Source organism: Sinohyriopsis cumingii, chromosome 12 (assembly GCF_028554795.1).
Source record: "Sinohyriopsis cumingii isolate HCF-2022 chromosome 12, ASM2855479v2, whole genome shotgun sequence".
NCBI classification, from domain to species: domain Eukaryota; kingdom Metazoa; phylum Mollusca; class Bivalvia; order Unionida; family Unionidae; genus Sinohyriopsis; species Sinohyriopsis cumingii.
Window position 1 is genome coordinate 43,522,816 of NC_142972.1, and position 14,296 is coordinate 43,537,111.

Consider the following 14,296-nt stretch of genomic DNA (forward strand, 5'->3'; position numbering starts at 1 on the left):
TCACAGAGTGAAGCAGAAAGTATGCCATCATGCTGTGGTAGTTTAGCAGAAAACAAACAAATAAGTATGTAATAATGCATAACCAACAGTTAGCTTTGATATATTCTTTTGTAACTTGTTATCCAAACCTTATCTAATACCTCTGACTGTCGCCCGTTCGTTCGTCTGGTTTCCACGTGTACTCGTCAAGCGGTTGTGAACGTTTGTGTACTTTGTTCCTGTGAAACACGTCTGAGCAATGGGTATCATCCTTGGCACTCGTCCAGGGCTTATTTGAAAGGGGAAAGGGTCATGTACAGACAAATTTCAAACAGAATGAATTTTAAAATATTTTATATCAAAATTCATACGTGCAGTCAAAGCATATATATGACAGATTTTCCCTTGTTATCTCTTTTTTACCATTTTGGGGGGTGTTCGAGTACATGGTGTGTGTGTGTGTGTGAAATATGCTTTAAAAAAGATGGGGCATTTACGATGGCGAGCCTTTAGAGTTGCTCAAATCCAGAGTTGAGTAAAGTCTCGGGGTTTTAGAATTGTACCCTCTCTCTCTCTCTCTCTCTCTCATATGCTAGTCTCAAGCTGTGTAGTGATTGCCGTCGAGAGTTGTGTATTTTGCGTTTAGTAAGCGCAGAAAACGCTGCAGCCAGACGATATTATAGTTTTAACGTGAATCTCGAATCAAAACAAAGTTTCATTTCTTTAAAAATTCACCACTTATATTTATTAATAAAGACACTTGAATTGTTCCTACATCAGTTGAGCTAAACAATATTGATCAGAGATTAATAAGGTTAAATTTATTACCATCATTTTAACCCCACCCCACCCCTCCACTCCAAAAACGGCAGGGGCATAGTTTTCTGTACACAAAATATCTGAACTGAGAATTGAAAAAACCATAAATAAGGGGATTAAATGCACCATTTATGAAGTGAGAACGGTATCCCAATGCAAAGCCGACCAATTGACCATCTGTGAAAATGTTCACCTCGTATCCGTCCAGAAATAAACCTTTTATGGCGACACTGAGATAAGGAAGAAAACTCAGAACAAAGACCAAGGAAACGATAAACAGCATAACTGTATGTTTTACAACACTGTTGTCTCTCTGTCCAATTCTGAAACGGATGGACTGGTTTCCAGGCGTGTCTCTATTAATTTCCAAAGTCATGTTGTTCTCGCAGCGCGGATTAGCTTCTAAATCGGGCGAAACTCTTAACGACGAAGTTCCGTTGCAGGGAGGACTGCATTGTTCAGTACTTCTAACAACGTACTCTGGTACCATATCGAGATTTGTATCCACTTTATGATCCGTAATGGTCTTATCTAATTCTTCCAGTCCATTGACTGGCTGTAGGTTATTGCTCAAATTAGAATCGCCCCTTCCTCCCTGAGAATCAGCCTTAAGGGAGGAATCTGCAGCTGGCACAGAAGGCATATCAGGTTGTTCTGGTGATGATTCTCCGCTTCTTGTACGTCTTTGATTAAATGCTGCAAAATCCAAGCGTTGTGTCCGGTAGTAGAACAGACGTCTTGCGATGAGACCATACATGACGGCGAGGGATATGGTCAGAACCACAAACCCGATAAAATGAAATACATGAAACATCAGTACGTAAGGGGTGTACCATTTCGATCTTGTAAGAGTGCAATCGCACCCCGTTATAACCACTTGATGCGTTGTGTTTTTAGGGTCGGTGTAAATGACAGGTACTGGTTCGATCACAAAAAAAATCGAAGCTGGCCATGACGTAAGTACAGATGCAGAGGCGCACAAGCCACATATAATCTTCACTTGCTTTATTGAAAGCTGATTTTTATATGGTTTACATATTCGCCTGTACCTGTCTATGGCGATGCTGGCCAAGGTCAAAGCGGATGCAATGTTTGTGAAATAAGTTACAAATCGGAGAATTTTGCAGGCTACGACATTGTAAAAGGTGATATTCAGTACTAAATCAACAATTTCCATAGGCATGCCCAAAGTACAGGTCAATAGGTCAAATACTGCAAGAACTAAAATAAAGCATATATTTGGTGTTTTCTTTGTCTTCCACCCATAAAAATACAAAACCATGGAGTTTCCGAACAAGCCGAAGATCATCAGTACGCTGACGAATATAATGACTGGTATAAATACAACCGTTAATTCATTCGCCCTTTTTTGCAACATTGCTCCCTCCTCGGACCTTGGCGCTGAGGCTAACATTGTATGGAGATCACCAAGTCCCGTGAAATCTCGATCTTTCACGTCGCTTGTAGTGACATTTACCTTCACACCTTTACGTAAGAACCGTCCGTAAATGTTGTTTTTATGTTTTCAACAATTGACCTGAAAAAGAAAATCACGTGTTGTACTAAGTTTACAATTCATAATCTTTAAAGATCGTTCAAAGGGGTGCAGAAGTTATTATTCATGTAGCTATTTAAGTTGCCTTCATGTTAGTTTTTACCTAGTAATTATTTAAATGTCTTTACATTTGTTAATTTTATTTTTATTGGGATAGGTTGTGCTTGTTTAAAATACTGGTTTAGTAAACATTTGGAAATTACTTTTAATATTGTCCATCTGGTTTGCAGAGATAAATTTATATGAATCACATGAATATATTTTGTGTAATGGCGAGGTTTTGAACATTATAAAGCTTATTAGGTGGATTTTAGCTGTGCCAACGATTCAGTCCATGCTCCATGAAAGAAGAAAATGTTGCTTTATAATATTTCCTTATATACATCTGTTTTTCTGATACGTTTGATTTTAATTGGAAATATGTAGTGTTCTTTGCAAGTTTGCCATTTAATACGTAGTGATTTAGTTTACTCACATTTTGTTTTATCCAGTGTCGTACTTTTGGGGTATTTGTTGCACTTCCCTATATGAATAAAATAAATGTTTAAATAATTAACATAAGTATATTTTAATTTTTTTTTCCTTTCAAGAAGGATTTTGTGGCTAATATTTCATGTACAATCTTTTACTAACATTCCTTTTGATTTTATATCACGGATATAAATACAATATTGTTGAATTTCTTAAACGTACTGATCCCGTTGTATCTGTAGGTATTTGACGTAATTTCACAGTGTTTACACAAAGAATGGATTCCAGTCAGCACTGTTGTTATCAACTATCAATCAGTTACAGACAAGGTGTTTGTGCTGAGTTATCCAGGTAGCACGCATTCATTTACAAGTGATCAGTGTTAAGAGTGGACACATTTTGTTTGCCTAACATCGTCTTATCCATTTTTCAAAACACTTTTGTTTTACTGGAGTTTGGGTCTTTTAAGGACTCGTCCAGAAGCTATACTGTTAACGTGTTCATGTAGTGCTGAAATCACGAGTCCTGACGGTAGAACTTTGATTCATCTTGATTACTACACTTCGACAGGATTAATTGGCCCAATTCTATCAGGTGGGTTTCATGTCATGCTACTCTATTCCACAAACTCCGTTCTACTGGGGAATTGCTGAGGCTAGCTGTTGTGCTTAGCTTCTTTTATATCACTGATAAACCATCTCACCTTACCCCCTGGTATAAACAGTATTTATTTACAGAATTCATTGTGCATACTACATAAAATCAAACCTGATATATAGATGAACACCAACAAGCATAGACTTATTCACGCTCTCCTCGATAACAAAAATATTTACTTATATAATATGGTTGTGATTAATGAAGGTATAATATTGCAAACATTGAAACACGACAATGAAATATTAAAAGAAAATTATACATTCATTATTGTTATAATGTCTGACAACAGCTGGTTAGTATACTTGCAAATCAACAAATCTGAAATAAGTCGGTATAGATCGTGTGGGGTGTTGATAAATGAAGGACTTTTAACTTCAGCTCCGGCTATATTCTGTCACAATTATGTCTTTCAATATCACTTGAAATTCCGCCTCATATAAATTGCTTTCTTCTCTACCATCTTACCACAACTAACATCATACAGCAGAGGATAATACCCAACAAATTCCAAAGATATATGAATTTGTTCAGTTTAATAATTGTATAATAGTTGTTTAATTTAAAACATTATAGGCTATTTCTCTATTATTTCTTCTTATGCGATAATGTATGTGATGTACAGTTCACCAGTCTGTAAATACAGGGATACTGTTTGAATTGGCGGTTTCAGTTCTTAGTCCTCCTGTCCATCATTCCTTCTATGTTAAATGGTGTAAATATGAAGGTTTATAACATATATGTATGCCACGGAACAGTACATTTTAAAAATAATTTTATATTTTCTTGGTTGCAGCTCAACATATTTAACCATTCTCTAGAAATTCTGGTTTTTAATGCTTCATAATCAATAAATGTTCCTGCTATACCAATACTGTTTCTGAGATCTAATGTTTGCACTTGCAATCTGCAGATTTTTGTTTCGATTTAGTATATAAAAAATCCATAATTATCAGATTTATAACCAGATTCTATGTTCGCTTCAGTTATAATGCTACACAATGTCTTCCCAGGTTAAAAATAATTCTAGTCTAGCCTGTTGTTTCGGATTTTTCATATATCAGGTACATTGTTAATATCTTGATGCAAACTGTTCTGAATATCTTTGAAATTCTTTGTTTCAATAATATTCAACACTTTTTTTGTTGGTACTTTTGCAGTACGATCATTGAGTATCAATTTTGCTAATATTTTTTACAGCCAACATCAAATTAAACTCTAAACAGATAAAGACAGATTTTTTCAACACCTTGTATTCTTTTAGGTACCGTTTCATAACCTTGTGGACATGCATTATTTGGTTCAAATATGAGTTAAATTTGTTTCCCCAGAATGGCAGTGTTCGGTATGAAATATTGAATTCAGTCTCCTATTTTAAGTAGACTCACTTTATAATCAAAATTACTAATTAGAAATATTTGCTACTCTTCTATTGTTAGTTCAACTGGAACTAAAAATGATTTCTGAAAATTTTGCGAAAATATTTTTCTAATATTTTCCATTATCAGATATCTTCTCTTCAGCGGTACCACCTTTTCTTAAGTTCACAATTTTACGGGCTGGCATGCAAAACATGTTGCATATTTGATACTTTAAGAATTTTAATTAAAAAAAATAAAAACTGACAAATGCTTAGATCGGCCATTTGTAAATCAAATTAGCTTGCAATATGTATTATATGTATAAAAATGCAAAATAATAAAATATAACAACTTAGTCAAATATCACTTCATTATTATTAGGTGTAGTAAGTAGAAGTTATAGCTTGTATCCAGTGCCTCGTCTGTATCTGCTGCTAATTGTTTTACGACAGCTAAGATTCCCATGAAAACAGTTCAATGTCTAATTCGAATTTTGAAATTATGTAATCTATATATAGTTATTTCAGACACATTATGTTTTGTGCATCATCATTTTATTATGTAACAATCTCAGAGAAAGATGAAGTTTATATCATTTTCTTTCTCCTTCCATTTTGGAGTTTCACGTTAACTTTGCATTGATGTAACCTTCACTCTATACACAACCCAGCTTGTCTTGTATCCATGAGTTCCAGCGTAGCTTTTGCAGTAATTTCCCTCGTCGATATGTTAGATCCTTTCAAGAGTTTTATTTTTTGTGCGACTTGCACTTTTTTAATGAGCTGAGCGAATCGACAAATACTATTCCAACGATGGACAATGCTTGCATATCGAGCTTATATATTTCTTTGGAATTTACTTTGTCTACATTGCATTATTTTCACCGTACCGTGTTTGGAAGTTTGATCTTTAATTCTATCCTCAAAACTATGTAATTCACTTGTCCTCAAAACCATATAATTTAATTGTTTATGTCAAACTTTAGTCGGAGCATGTGGAGCATTTAAAATTGAGCAAGGATCGCATTTAATTGCGACATTTTATTTGCGCAAACCCTTGTCAGTAGTGAAGGGGGGGGGGAGATTAGCGACAATGGGAATTAGCATTAAAAACACCCTTGGGTCAGATTAGCGACAAGGGAAATTTAACATGGAGAAAAATCGTGGGTCAGATTAGCGACAAGGGAAATTAACATGGAGAAAAAAAAATCGTGGGTCTGTCTAGCGACAAAAAAGGAAATTAAACAGGGTGGGTCTTTATAGCGTCAAGGGAAATTGAACATGGGATTTTTTTTTTTTTAAAAATTTTTTTTTTAAAAAAGGGGTAGGCAATGGAAAGGCTATCTCTTTTCGAGAAATATGGCTGGCCCTGAAAAGGGCCTTTGGGTTTATGTTAATGTATTCATTAACATAAAGGGCACCGCATTGGTCTTCTTCTTGTCCTTAGGCTGCGTCTCACTGTTGGTCCGTAAATCAGCACTCTTTTCAGGCATCCTTGTCTTTCAACGTAGATCCTACGTATCCACAGGCTGGTGTTTGTCCTGTGGACAACGGTCCACTTGGATCGGACATACATGAGCAAGTCTGTCCGAAACATCATGGAAGACACAAGGGTGGATGACTCAACTGTGGTCCACATCTTGAAGCGACGAGAACAGGTGAATCAATGCAGTGAACTGCGCTTATTTATAGGCAGAGGTAGGATTGAAACGGATTAAGTTCATTCACCAATCCGAACACGCGTTACAAAATTCAGTCAGCCCGCATCCAATCCGAAGAGAGCAGTCTGTCACGTCACGTAGTCTATATAGATTCGCTAGCGCTTGTGTGCAGTCAATCTATGCGACAGTGATTCAACATGACGGAAACTCAGAAAACGATCCAATGGGGTGCACCAACAGGGGAGACCGCCCAAGGGAACCCAGACTTACTTTCAGAAGAGGTGAATTGGGATTTTGTGGATTTTCTCTCCTCGCAAGAATTTGTTCCGGAACCTTCGTTACCTTCTTCATTACCGCAAGTGGAGAATTTTAGACAGAGACAGAAAGAAGAATTGGAGAAATTTATACAACGACAAAAGGAAGCGGAACAAGCTTTTCTCCTACAGCAACAGCAGCAAGAAGAAGAGGTAAGAAAAAAACAACAGCAAGAAGAAGTAGCAGCAAAGAAACAAGAGGGTGAAAATCAAACGGTCACGGTACTGTTGGACATTTTAGCGGAGTTAAGAAGTCTGAAACAAATGTATCAGACTTCTTTATTACGACCGAAGAGAATACGACCTTCCCGAGCTAAACACGTCAACCCTGTGACTAAGCCTACCGTACCACCCTTAGTGATTTCAACCCAATCATCATCAACATTACGCAGTCCAGAAGTAGGCTTTGGCCGTGGCAAAGGCTTAAGGCAGTTAAAGTTGATTGCTTAAACTCACCCCTACACCATAAAAAAGGCCCTTTTCAGGGCCACCCACATTTCTCGAAAAGAAATACAATTTCAATTTGCCAATAACTCAAAAAAAAACCCACCCATTTTACCCTTATAGTACGTTTCTGTGTATGAGTGCGTGAGTGTACGTTCTTATTTTAAAATCACAACTCAAAGACACTTACCTTATATCATTAATTTATTCTTTTCTCCATTTTTTTACAATCCAATTCACAATTCACAACTCAACACTTTAATAAAAAGTTCATTAACTTCTTCTGTTTCCTTGTTTAGTCTCTCTGTTTTTTGAATTTTTTCACCGTCACACTCCTTTCCTCTTCTTCCTCCTCCTCGCTTTCTTCCCTTCTTCTTTTTTTCTCCTGTTTCTTTTTCTTCACCTGTCTTCTTTCTTCCTCAGAAGAATCCCTCTCTTCCTCTGAAGAATCCCTCTCTTCTTCTTCTGAAGAATTCCTCTTTTCTTCTGATTCCTCTTGTTTCTTTTTTGGGCAATCTGGAGACCAATGTCCTTTTTCTTTACAATAATAACAGGTATCTTGACTTTTGTCTTTTATAGCCCCTGTTTTTTTTCTTTTTTGACGGTCTGGACATTCTGAAGACCAATGCCCTTTCTTCTGACAGATATAGCAAGTATCTTGACTTTTATCTCGAAAGGAAGGAGAGTAGTCCGTCGGCTGGTCTGAAGAGAATTTTCTAATGACCCCTCGCAAAGCTCTGACGAAACGTTCCATCTGGTTAGTCTCTTCCATCGTTGTGCTCGGCTTGAGAGTGAAATGAATAGTGAAAGGACAAGACACACACCCTTTTTATATACGCTGGTCTGCCATGATTATAAATTAGTCTATGGTGTTTAAACTTGAGTCATTTGACGTTTTGCACTCAAGATGAAACGATCCTATTCATTCGAGAAGAAAGAAGAAGAAAGTAAGAGGCAGAAACGTGATCTATCGCCTCGTACCAGGGCTGAAATCTTGGCACAAATTCATGCCAGTGATTTTGAAGAGGACATGAGTGAACCAGAATTTGAAACCTCTAAACCAAGTTCACCACCCTTAGTCAACCCTGAAAATTACTATTCCATTCGAGAGACGGAAAAGCGCTCCTCTAGAAAATTTAGAACCACGGCTTACAAATACACGGTGAAGTTTAAAGATTTCAAGGCTGAAGTGCCGTTAGAGAAAGCAGAAGTGTTCATCACTGGGGTGTGGGATTCTTTGCTCACTGCACTCAAGCAACAATGTCAACCCAAAGAAGACGATCGCTTGAGACTTTCCATACAACACGACGGTTTGAAATCCCCTGTTTGGATCGAGTTTAGCACCCCTGCAGAATTGACCGCTTCCAAAGTCATGGACAAGATTCAACACATACAACAATCTAATGATCAGTTTGACATCACCGATGGTAAAGCCACACTGGACATGACCCACGTCTCTCCTCCTCAAGGAACTGGATACAAAATGATGTTATTGGTGAACGACCTTCGCAGCACCAAAAAGAGTCTCGTCCGAATTAACAACCCTCAAGACCAGATGTGCTTAGCCCGAGCCATCGTGGTGGGACGAACCTATGCCAACAAGAACGACACGGTAGAATGGAAAAGAACCTGGAAAACTATTCAACGATCCGATCGAGCCAAACAACGAAATGAAGCAGAACTCCTGTTACAACAAGCCGGACTGTCCAAAGACACACCCTGTGGCATTCCTGAGATGCAAAAATTGCAAGATGCCCTAGCTCCACGATACACCTTGAAAGTGCACCCTCAAGAAGTGCGCGGACCTCTGTTGTTTCGAGGCCAAGACTTTAAGGACGGAAAATACATTCATGTCTATTATCACGATGACCATTTCGATACCATTACCAGTATCACCGGATTCCTGGGATACAGTTATTACTGTGAGAAATGTGACCATGGTTATAACAATCGAGAGCAACACAAGCATTGTGGATCGAAATGCACAGGATGTTTGGCCTCTTCACCATGTCTGAGCGAAGAACCAGTGCCTTGTTCAACTTGTCTGCGCACGTTTGTCAACCCTACCTGTTACCAACAACATCTGAAAACGCAAGGTTCACAGAAGAAATGCGCTTGTCAACTGCTGAGATTGTGCTCTACGTGTGAACAAGTCATACGTACCAATAATACCAAGGCACACGTATGTTCAGGAAAGAAAAAAATGTCACATTTGTCACCACATCGTGGACTTGGAACACCAATGTTACGTGCAAAAATACCAACCCCCACCAGAGAAAGAGGACGGTTACAAGAAGAAAGACAATTTCATCTTTTTCGATTTCGAATGCATGCAAGAGACCGGCATTCACATTCCTAATTTCTGCGTGGCTCATCGAGCGTGCGAGAAGTGCATTCAAGAACCTATCTTCAGTCATTGCCCTCACTGCAGCAAGATTCCCGGAGGGCGTGAAAAAATCTTTCGAGGACCGAACACGTTAGCCGATTTTGCCCAATGGGTCTTAGACCCCGTCGACAAGACGTGGAGCCAAGAGGACATCGAACGTTACCGAGATTGTCATCGCCATGCCACAGTGATGGCTCACAATTTCTCCGGATACGATGGACAGTTTCTTCTCAGATACTATACGGAACAAGGCACCGAGCGTCCTAAAGTGACTTTGAACGGAGCCAAAATCATTTTCATGCAAGTGGGACAAGTACAGTTTAAAGATTCGATGAGCTATTTGGCCATGCCTTTGAGTCGAATGCCTAAAACGTTTGGAATGACAGAAATGGCTAAAGGGTACTTTCCACACTTTTTCAATACGGAAGCCAATCAACACGCCGTTCTACCCCATTTACCTGAGGCTCACTATTACGACCCCGACAACATGCGTACCGAACAACGAGAAGCTTTCTACGCTTGGTACCAGGCTCACGCCTCGGACCCTTTCGACTTTCAGGAAGAAATGCTAAAGTGTTGTCGTTCCGACGTGGACATTTTACGACGTTGCTGTGGAAAATTTCGAGAACTGTTCATGGAACACGGAGGGGTCGATCCTTTGAAAGAAGCTTGCACCATTGCCAAAGCGTGTTCCTTAGTGTATCGACAACGATTCATGCCTGAAAACACCGTGGCTGTCATCAGTCCTCAAACGACCCACTATGTCAAACGTCAATACTCGGTCAAAGCCCTACGTTGGTTACATTACTTGTGTGACAAGGAAGACAAGTGGATTCAGCATGCCCGCAACGGAGGGGGCGAAAAGACCATCGGAACGTATTCGGTCGATGGCTGGGACTTAGAAAACCCCAACATCGTGTACGAGTTTAACGGTTGCTTATTTCACGGATGTCCCGTCTGTTCCCCTGATCGTAGCACTAAAAATCAGTTTTTACAACGAACCATGGAAGACTTGTACCAGGACACTTGTCAGCGGCGCCTAAAGTTGGAACAGGAAGGATACCAAGTGGTGGAAATGTGGGAACACGAGTACGATCACCGTATGAAAACCGATCCCGAGTTTAAACGCCTCGTGGAAAGTTACCAGTTCATGGACCCGCTGAACCCGAGGGATAGTTTGTACGGAGGAAGGACCAATGCCACCTGTTTGCTGTACCAAGCCGACGAAGAGAAAGGAGAAGAAATCAAATACTTGGACGTGTGTTCGCTGTATCCCTACGTGTGCAAATATTGTCGCTTTCCTGTAGGGCACCCGCAATTGCTGACGGAACACATCGACCTGAAAAAACATTCGACAATACGAAGGCTTGATCAAGTGTAAAGTTTTGCCTCCCACGAACCTATAGCATCCCGTCTTACCTCACCATTGTCAAGGCAAACTGATGTTTCCCTTGTGCCGTACTTGTGCCGAAACGTGCAACCAAGACCAACCTTGTCAGCACAGCCAGGAAGAACGGGCCTTGACGGGAACCTGGGTCAGCGTAGAATTGTTCAAAGCTCTGGACATGGGATACCAACTGTTAGAAGTGTACGAAATTTGCCACTTTCCCAAGACACAACAATACCGCAAGGGTGACCCTACTCAGAAAGGCATTTTCACCGACTACGTGGATGCCTTTTTGAAACTGAAGCAAGAAGCCAGCGGCTATCCTTCCTGGTGTCACACTCCCGAAGACCAAATAAAATTCAAAGAGAAATACTACGAACAAGAAGGCATCACTTTAGACCACATCGAGAAAAACGAAGGCAGGCGATCGTTTGCCAAAGTGATGTTAAATTGCTTGTGGGGTAAAATGGCACAACGACCGTGTTTACCCAAGACGGAATATTTGACAGAACCTTCCCGCTACTTCCAGATGATTCACGACAAAACCAAATACATGAAACACGTGGACGTCGTTCGAGAGAATTTGATCTTGGTCAATTACGAAGAAGATCTGGACTTTGTACAAGACGACCCTTTTGGAAATGTCATCATTGCGGCTTACGTGACAGCCCATGCTCGCTTAAAATTGTACGAAGCTTTAGAACTGTTAGAAGAACGCGTCCTGTACTTTGACACGGACAGTTGCATTTACATCCATCACCCGATTCAACATCACCCTAACATCGAAGGAGACCGTTTAGGAGCCTGGACAGACGAGCATCCCGACGACAAGATTCTAAGTTTCGTTAGTGGCGGTCCCAAAAATTACGGCTACGAATACCGGGACAAACAAGGAGAAGTGCACACGACGTGCAAAGTGAAAGGACTGACTCTGAATTATCGTACCAGTCGAGTGGTCAACTTTGGGGTATTGAAAGAAGCCTTGCAATCGGGAGAGGATGGAAACTTTAAAGTGACCACTTACCAACCGAACAAGATTGTACGTTTACCCACTCACCACATCGTCAGTCGGCCTTTGGAAAAAGTTTATCAAATCGTGTACCAGAAGCGAGTTTGACTTCCCAATCATTTCACCTTACCGTATGGACACGTTGGTATAAAACATTGGTTGTAAGAGGATAGCCACCCACCAGAAAGATGACTTCGCCACAGCAAGAATCGAGTGAGAAACCCGATGAGAACTCCAAGTTCAAACCCTACCATTTTCCAGTCTTCTTACCTGACTATTGTGATTGTGCCCGTCGATTGGACACGTTTCAGAAATGGCCTACGGATAGGGAAGGATTACCTTCTTCGCATGTTTTAGCTAGAACAGGATTTGTCTACTTGGGACCTGAGTCAGGATTGGGATACGAGGTACAGTGTTTCGCTTGCGGACTGAAGTTACGAATGGATCTATGTATCTATAAAGATTCAGCTATTCTGGAACATACTCGATGGTCTCCGCACTACCCTTACCTTTCTATGGCCTTTCCACCCATCACACTACGCTACAATGTTGACGGTACCTTAGAGACGGTACCTTCCGAAACAAGACATAAAAAACGTAAAAAAGGAAAGATGTACAAGCTGGAGACTGCATTGCGACTAGTATAAAAAGGGGGCTATGGTCAAGATCGATAGTTCATTGTGACTACCAAGACCGAGCGAACAAGATGAATACTTTGAAAGAGACATCGTTCCAGTTTGGGGATTGTAAAAAAGTTGTATCTTCCTCTAGTGTGACTAATATTGGATGGATAAGACCCATGCATTGCGACGGAAAATGTCCGGAAGGAAACTGCGATTGTCCATGTGGTTACCATTGTAATTGCGTAACGGAGTTTGCAGACGAGTGCGATTGTGAGCCTTGCGATGGGTACGATGCTGTACGTTGTGACCTTAGCGATGCCGTAAAGCATCATGGGAACTTTGTTCTCACTGCCCCTGTCATGGAAAGTGATGCTGTGCGTGTCAAACCTGAGGGATGCGAAAGCGACGCCGCTCGTCCTCTTAGACATTTTACCGGGTTTAAAGGGGAATGTTCACCTTCACGTCTACCCCCCTACGGATGTCATCCAGCCCTGAGCAAACTCCTGTTCCTGTCACCCAACCCTCATCGAAACGAACCTGTGAAAAACGAATATTCGTTTCCTGTGCGTTTGTCGGAATACTGCGACTTTGAAAATCGTCTTCAATCGTTCAAAGGAAAATGGCCTAAGTATCTGGGAGGACCGACCCCCGAAGAATTAGCCAGAGCCGGATTTTTCTACTTGGGCGAAGGAGATAAAGTCAAGTGCTTCAGTTGCGGTGTGTCACTTCACCACTGGGAACCGCAAGATTCGGCCTACGTAGAACATGCTCGATGGTCACCGAATTGTCATTACTTACCTTTAGTGGGACCGAGACATTGAAGTAACTTCTTACCATAATAATCTGTTCATGGATACTTTACAAGAGAACATTCGTGCTTTGCCTGTCGAGTTGAGAGAACGCATTTATCGAGAACTGGTCAAAATACAAGTGAAACGTAAAGAACAATTGCATCCGTTACGTCACCGGTGTTTGAACCACTGGTACCTGAAGGCTATACAAGGATTGATTCAATTGAAAGTGTTCCATCGGACAGACATTGATCAACGATCCTCTAGTTTTAAAAAGGATTGGTTTGGTATGGACGATTCTACCTACATCATTGTAAACGTACTGCATCGAATTCCAGAGGAAGAGTTAACGAATTACCAACATCTTGAACACAATGTCAACTTAGTGAAAGAGGAAACTTCTGAACGAATTGTAATGTGTAGATTAGTGACTCAACGATTTAAATTCGACACTGAAGTAAAACCATGTTTGTGCAAAGAGTACATTTCTTGTCTCAGACCAAAGAGGATTTAGTATGACCTATTCATGGATACTTTGCTAGAGAACATTCGTGCTTTGCCTGTGGAGTTGAGAGAACGCATTTACCGAGAACTGATCAAAATACAAGTGAAACGCAAACTCAAAGTGATTCGTCCGTTTTTAAATTATGCTATGTTCCAAAGTACAAGAAGACTGATTATGAGTGGATATTACATTAGCCACAAAGTTAAACGAGGCTATTGGCCACCACCCAAGGATTCCAAAAACAGTGTATATACTTATGGATACTTTACAAGAGAACATTTTGGGCTTGCCTGAGGAGTTGAGAGAAAGGATTTACCGAGAGCTGGTGAAAATAC

At 40.3% G+C, this 14,296-nt stretch overlaps 1 protein-coding gene across 2 annotated transcripts in view; it reads right to left on the minus strand.

The window, feature by feature from the left end:
• Positions 1-318: 318 nt before the first annotated feature.
• LOC149786349 (uncharacterized) overlaps positions 319-14,296 on the minus strand; it is a 39,328-nt gene continuing 25,350 nt past the window's right edge. The window contains exons 1-2 of one of the 2 annotated variants that reach the window (XM_089978187.1): positions 2,829-2,877; positions 319-2,335 (exon numbers count right to left, since the gene is read on the minus strand). In XM_089978187.1, coding sequence (XP_089834313.1) covers positions 815-2,212 — 1,398 coding nt within the window. In that variant the 5' untranslated portion in view covers positions 2,213-2,335; positions 2,829-2,877 and the 3' untranslated portion in view covers positions 319-814. Of the gene's footprint in view, positions 2,336-2,828; positions 2,878-14,296 lie in introns of those variants that run through there. The other variant, XM_089978186.1, reaches the window with a different exon arrangement.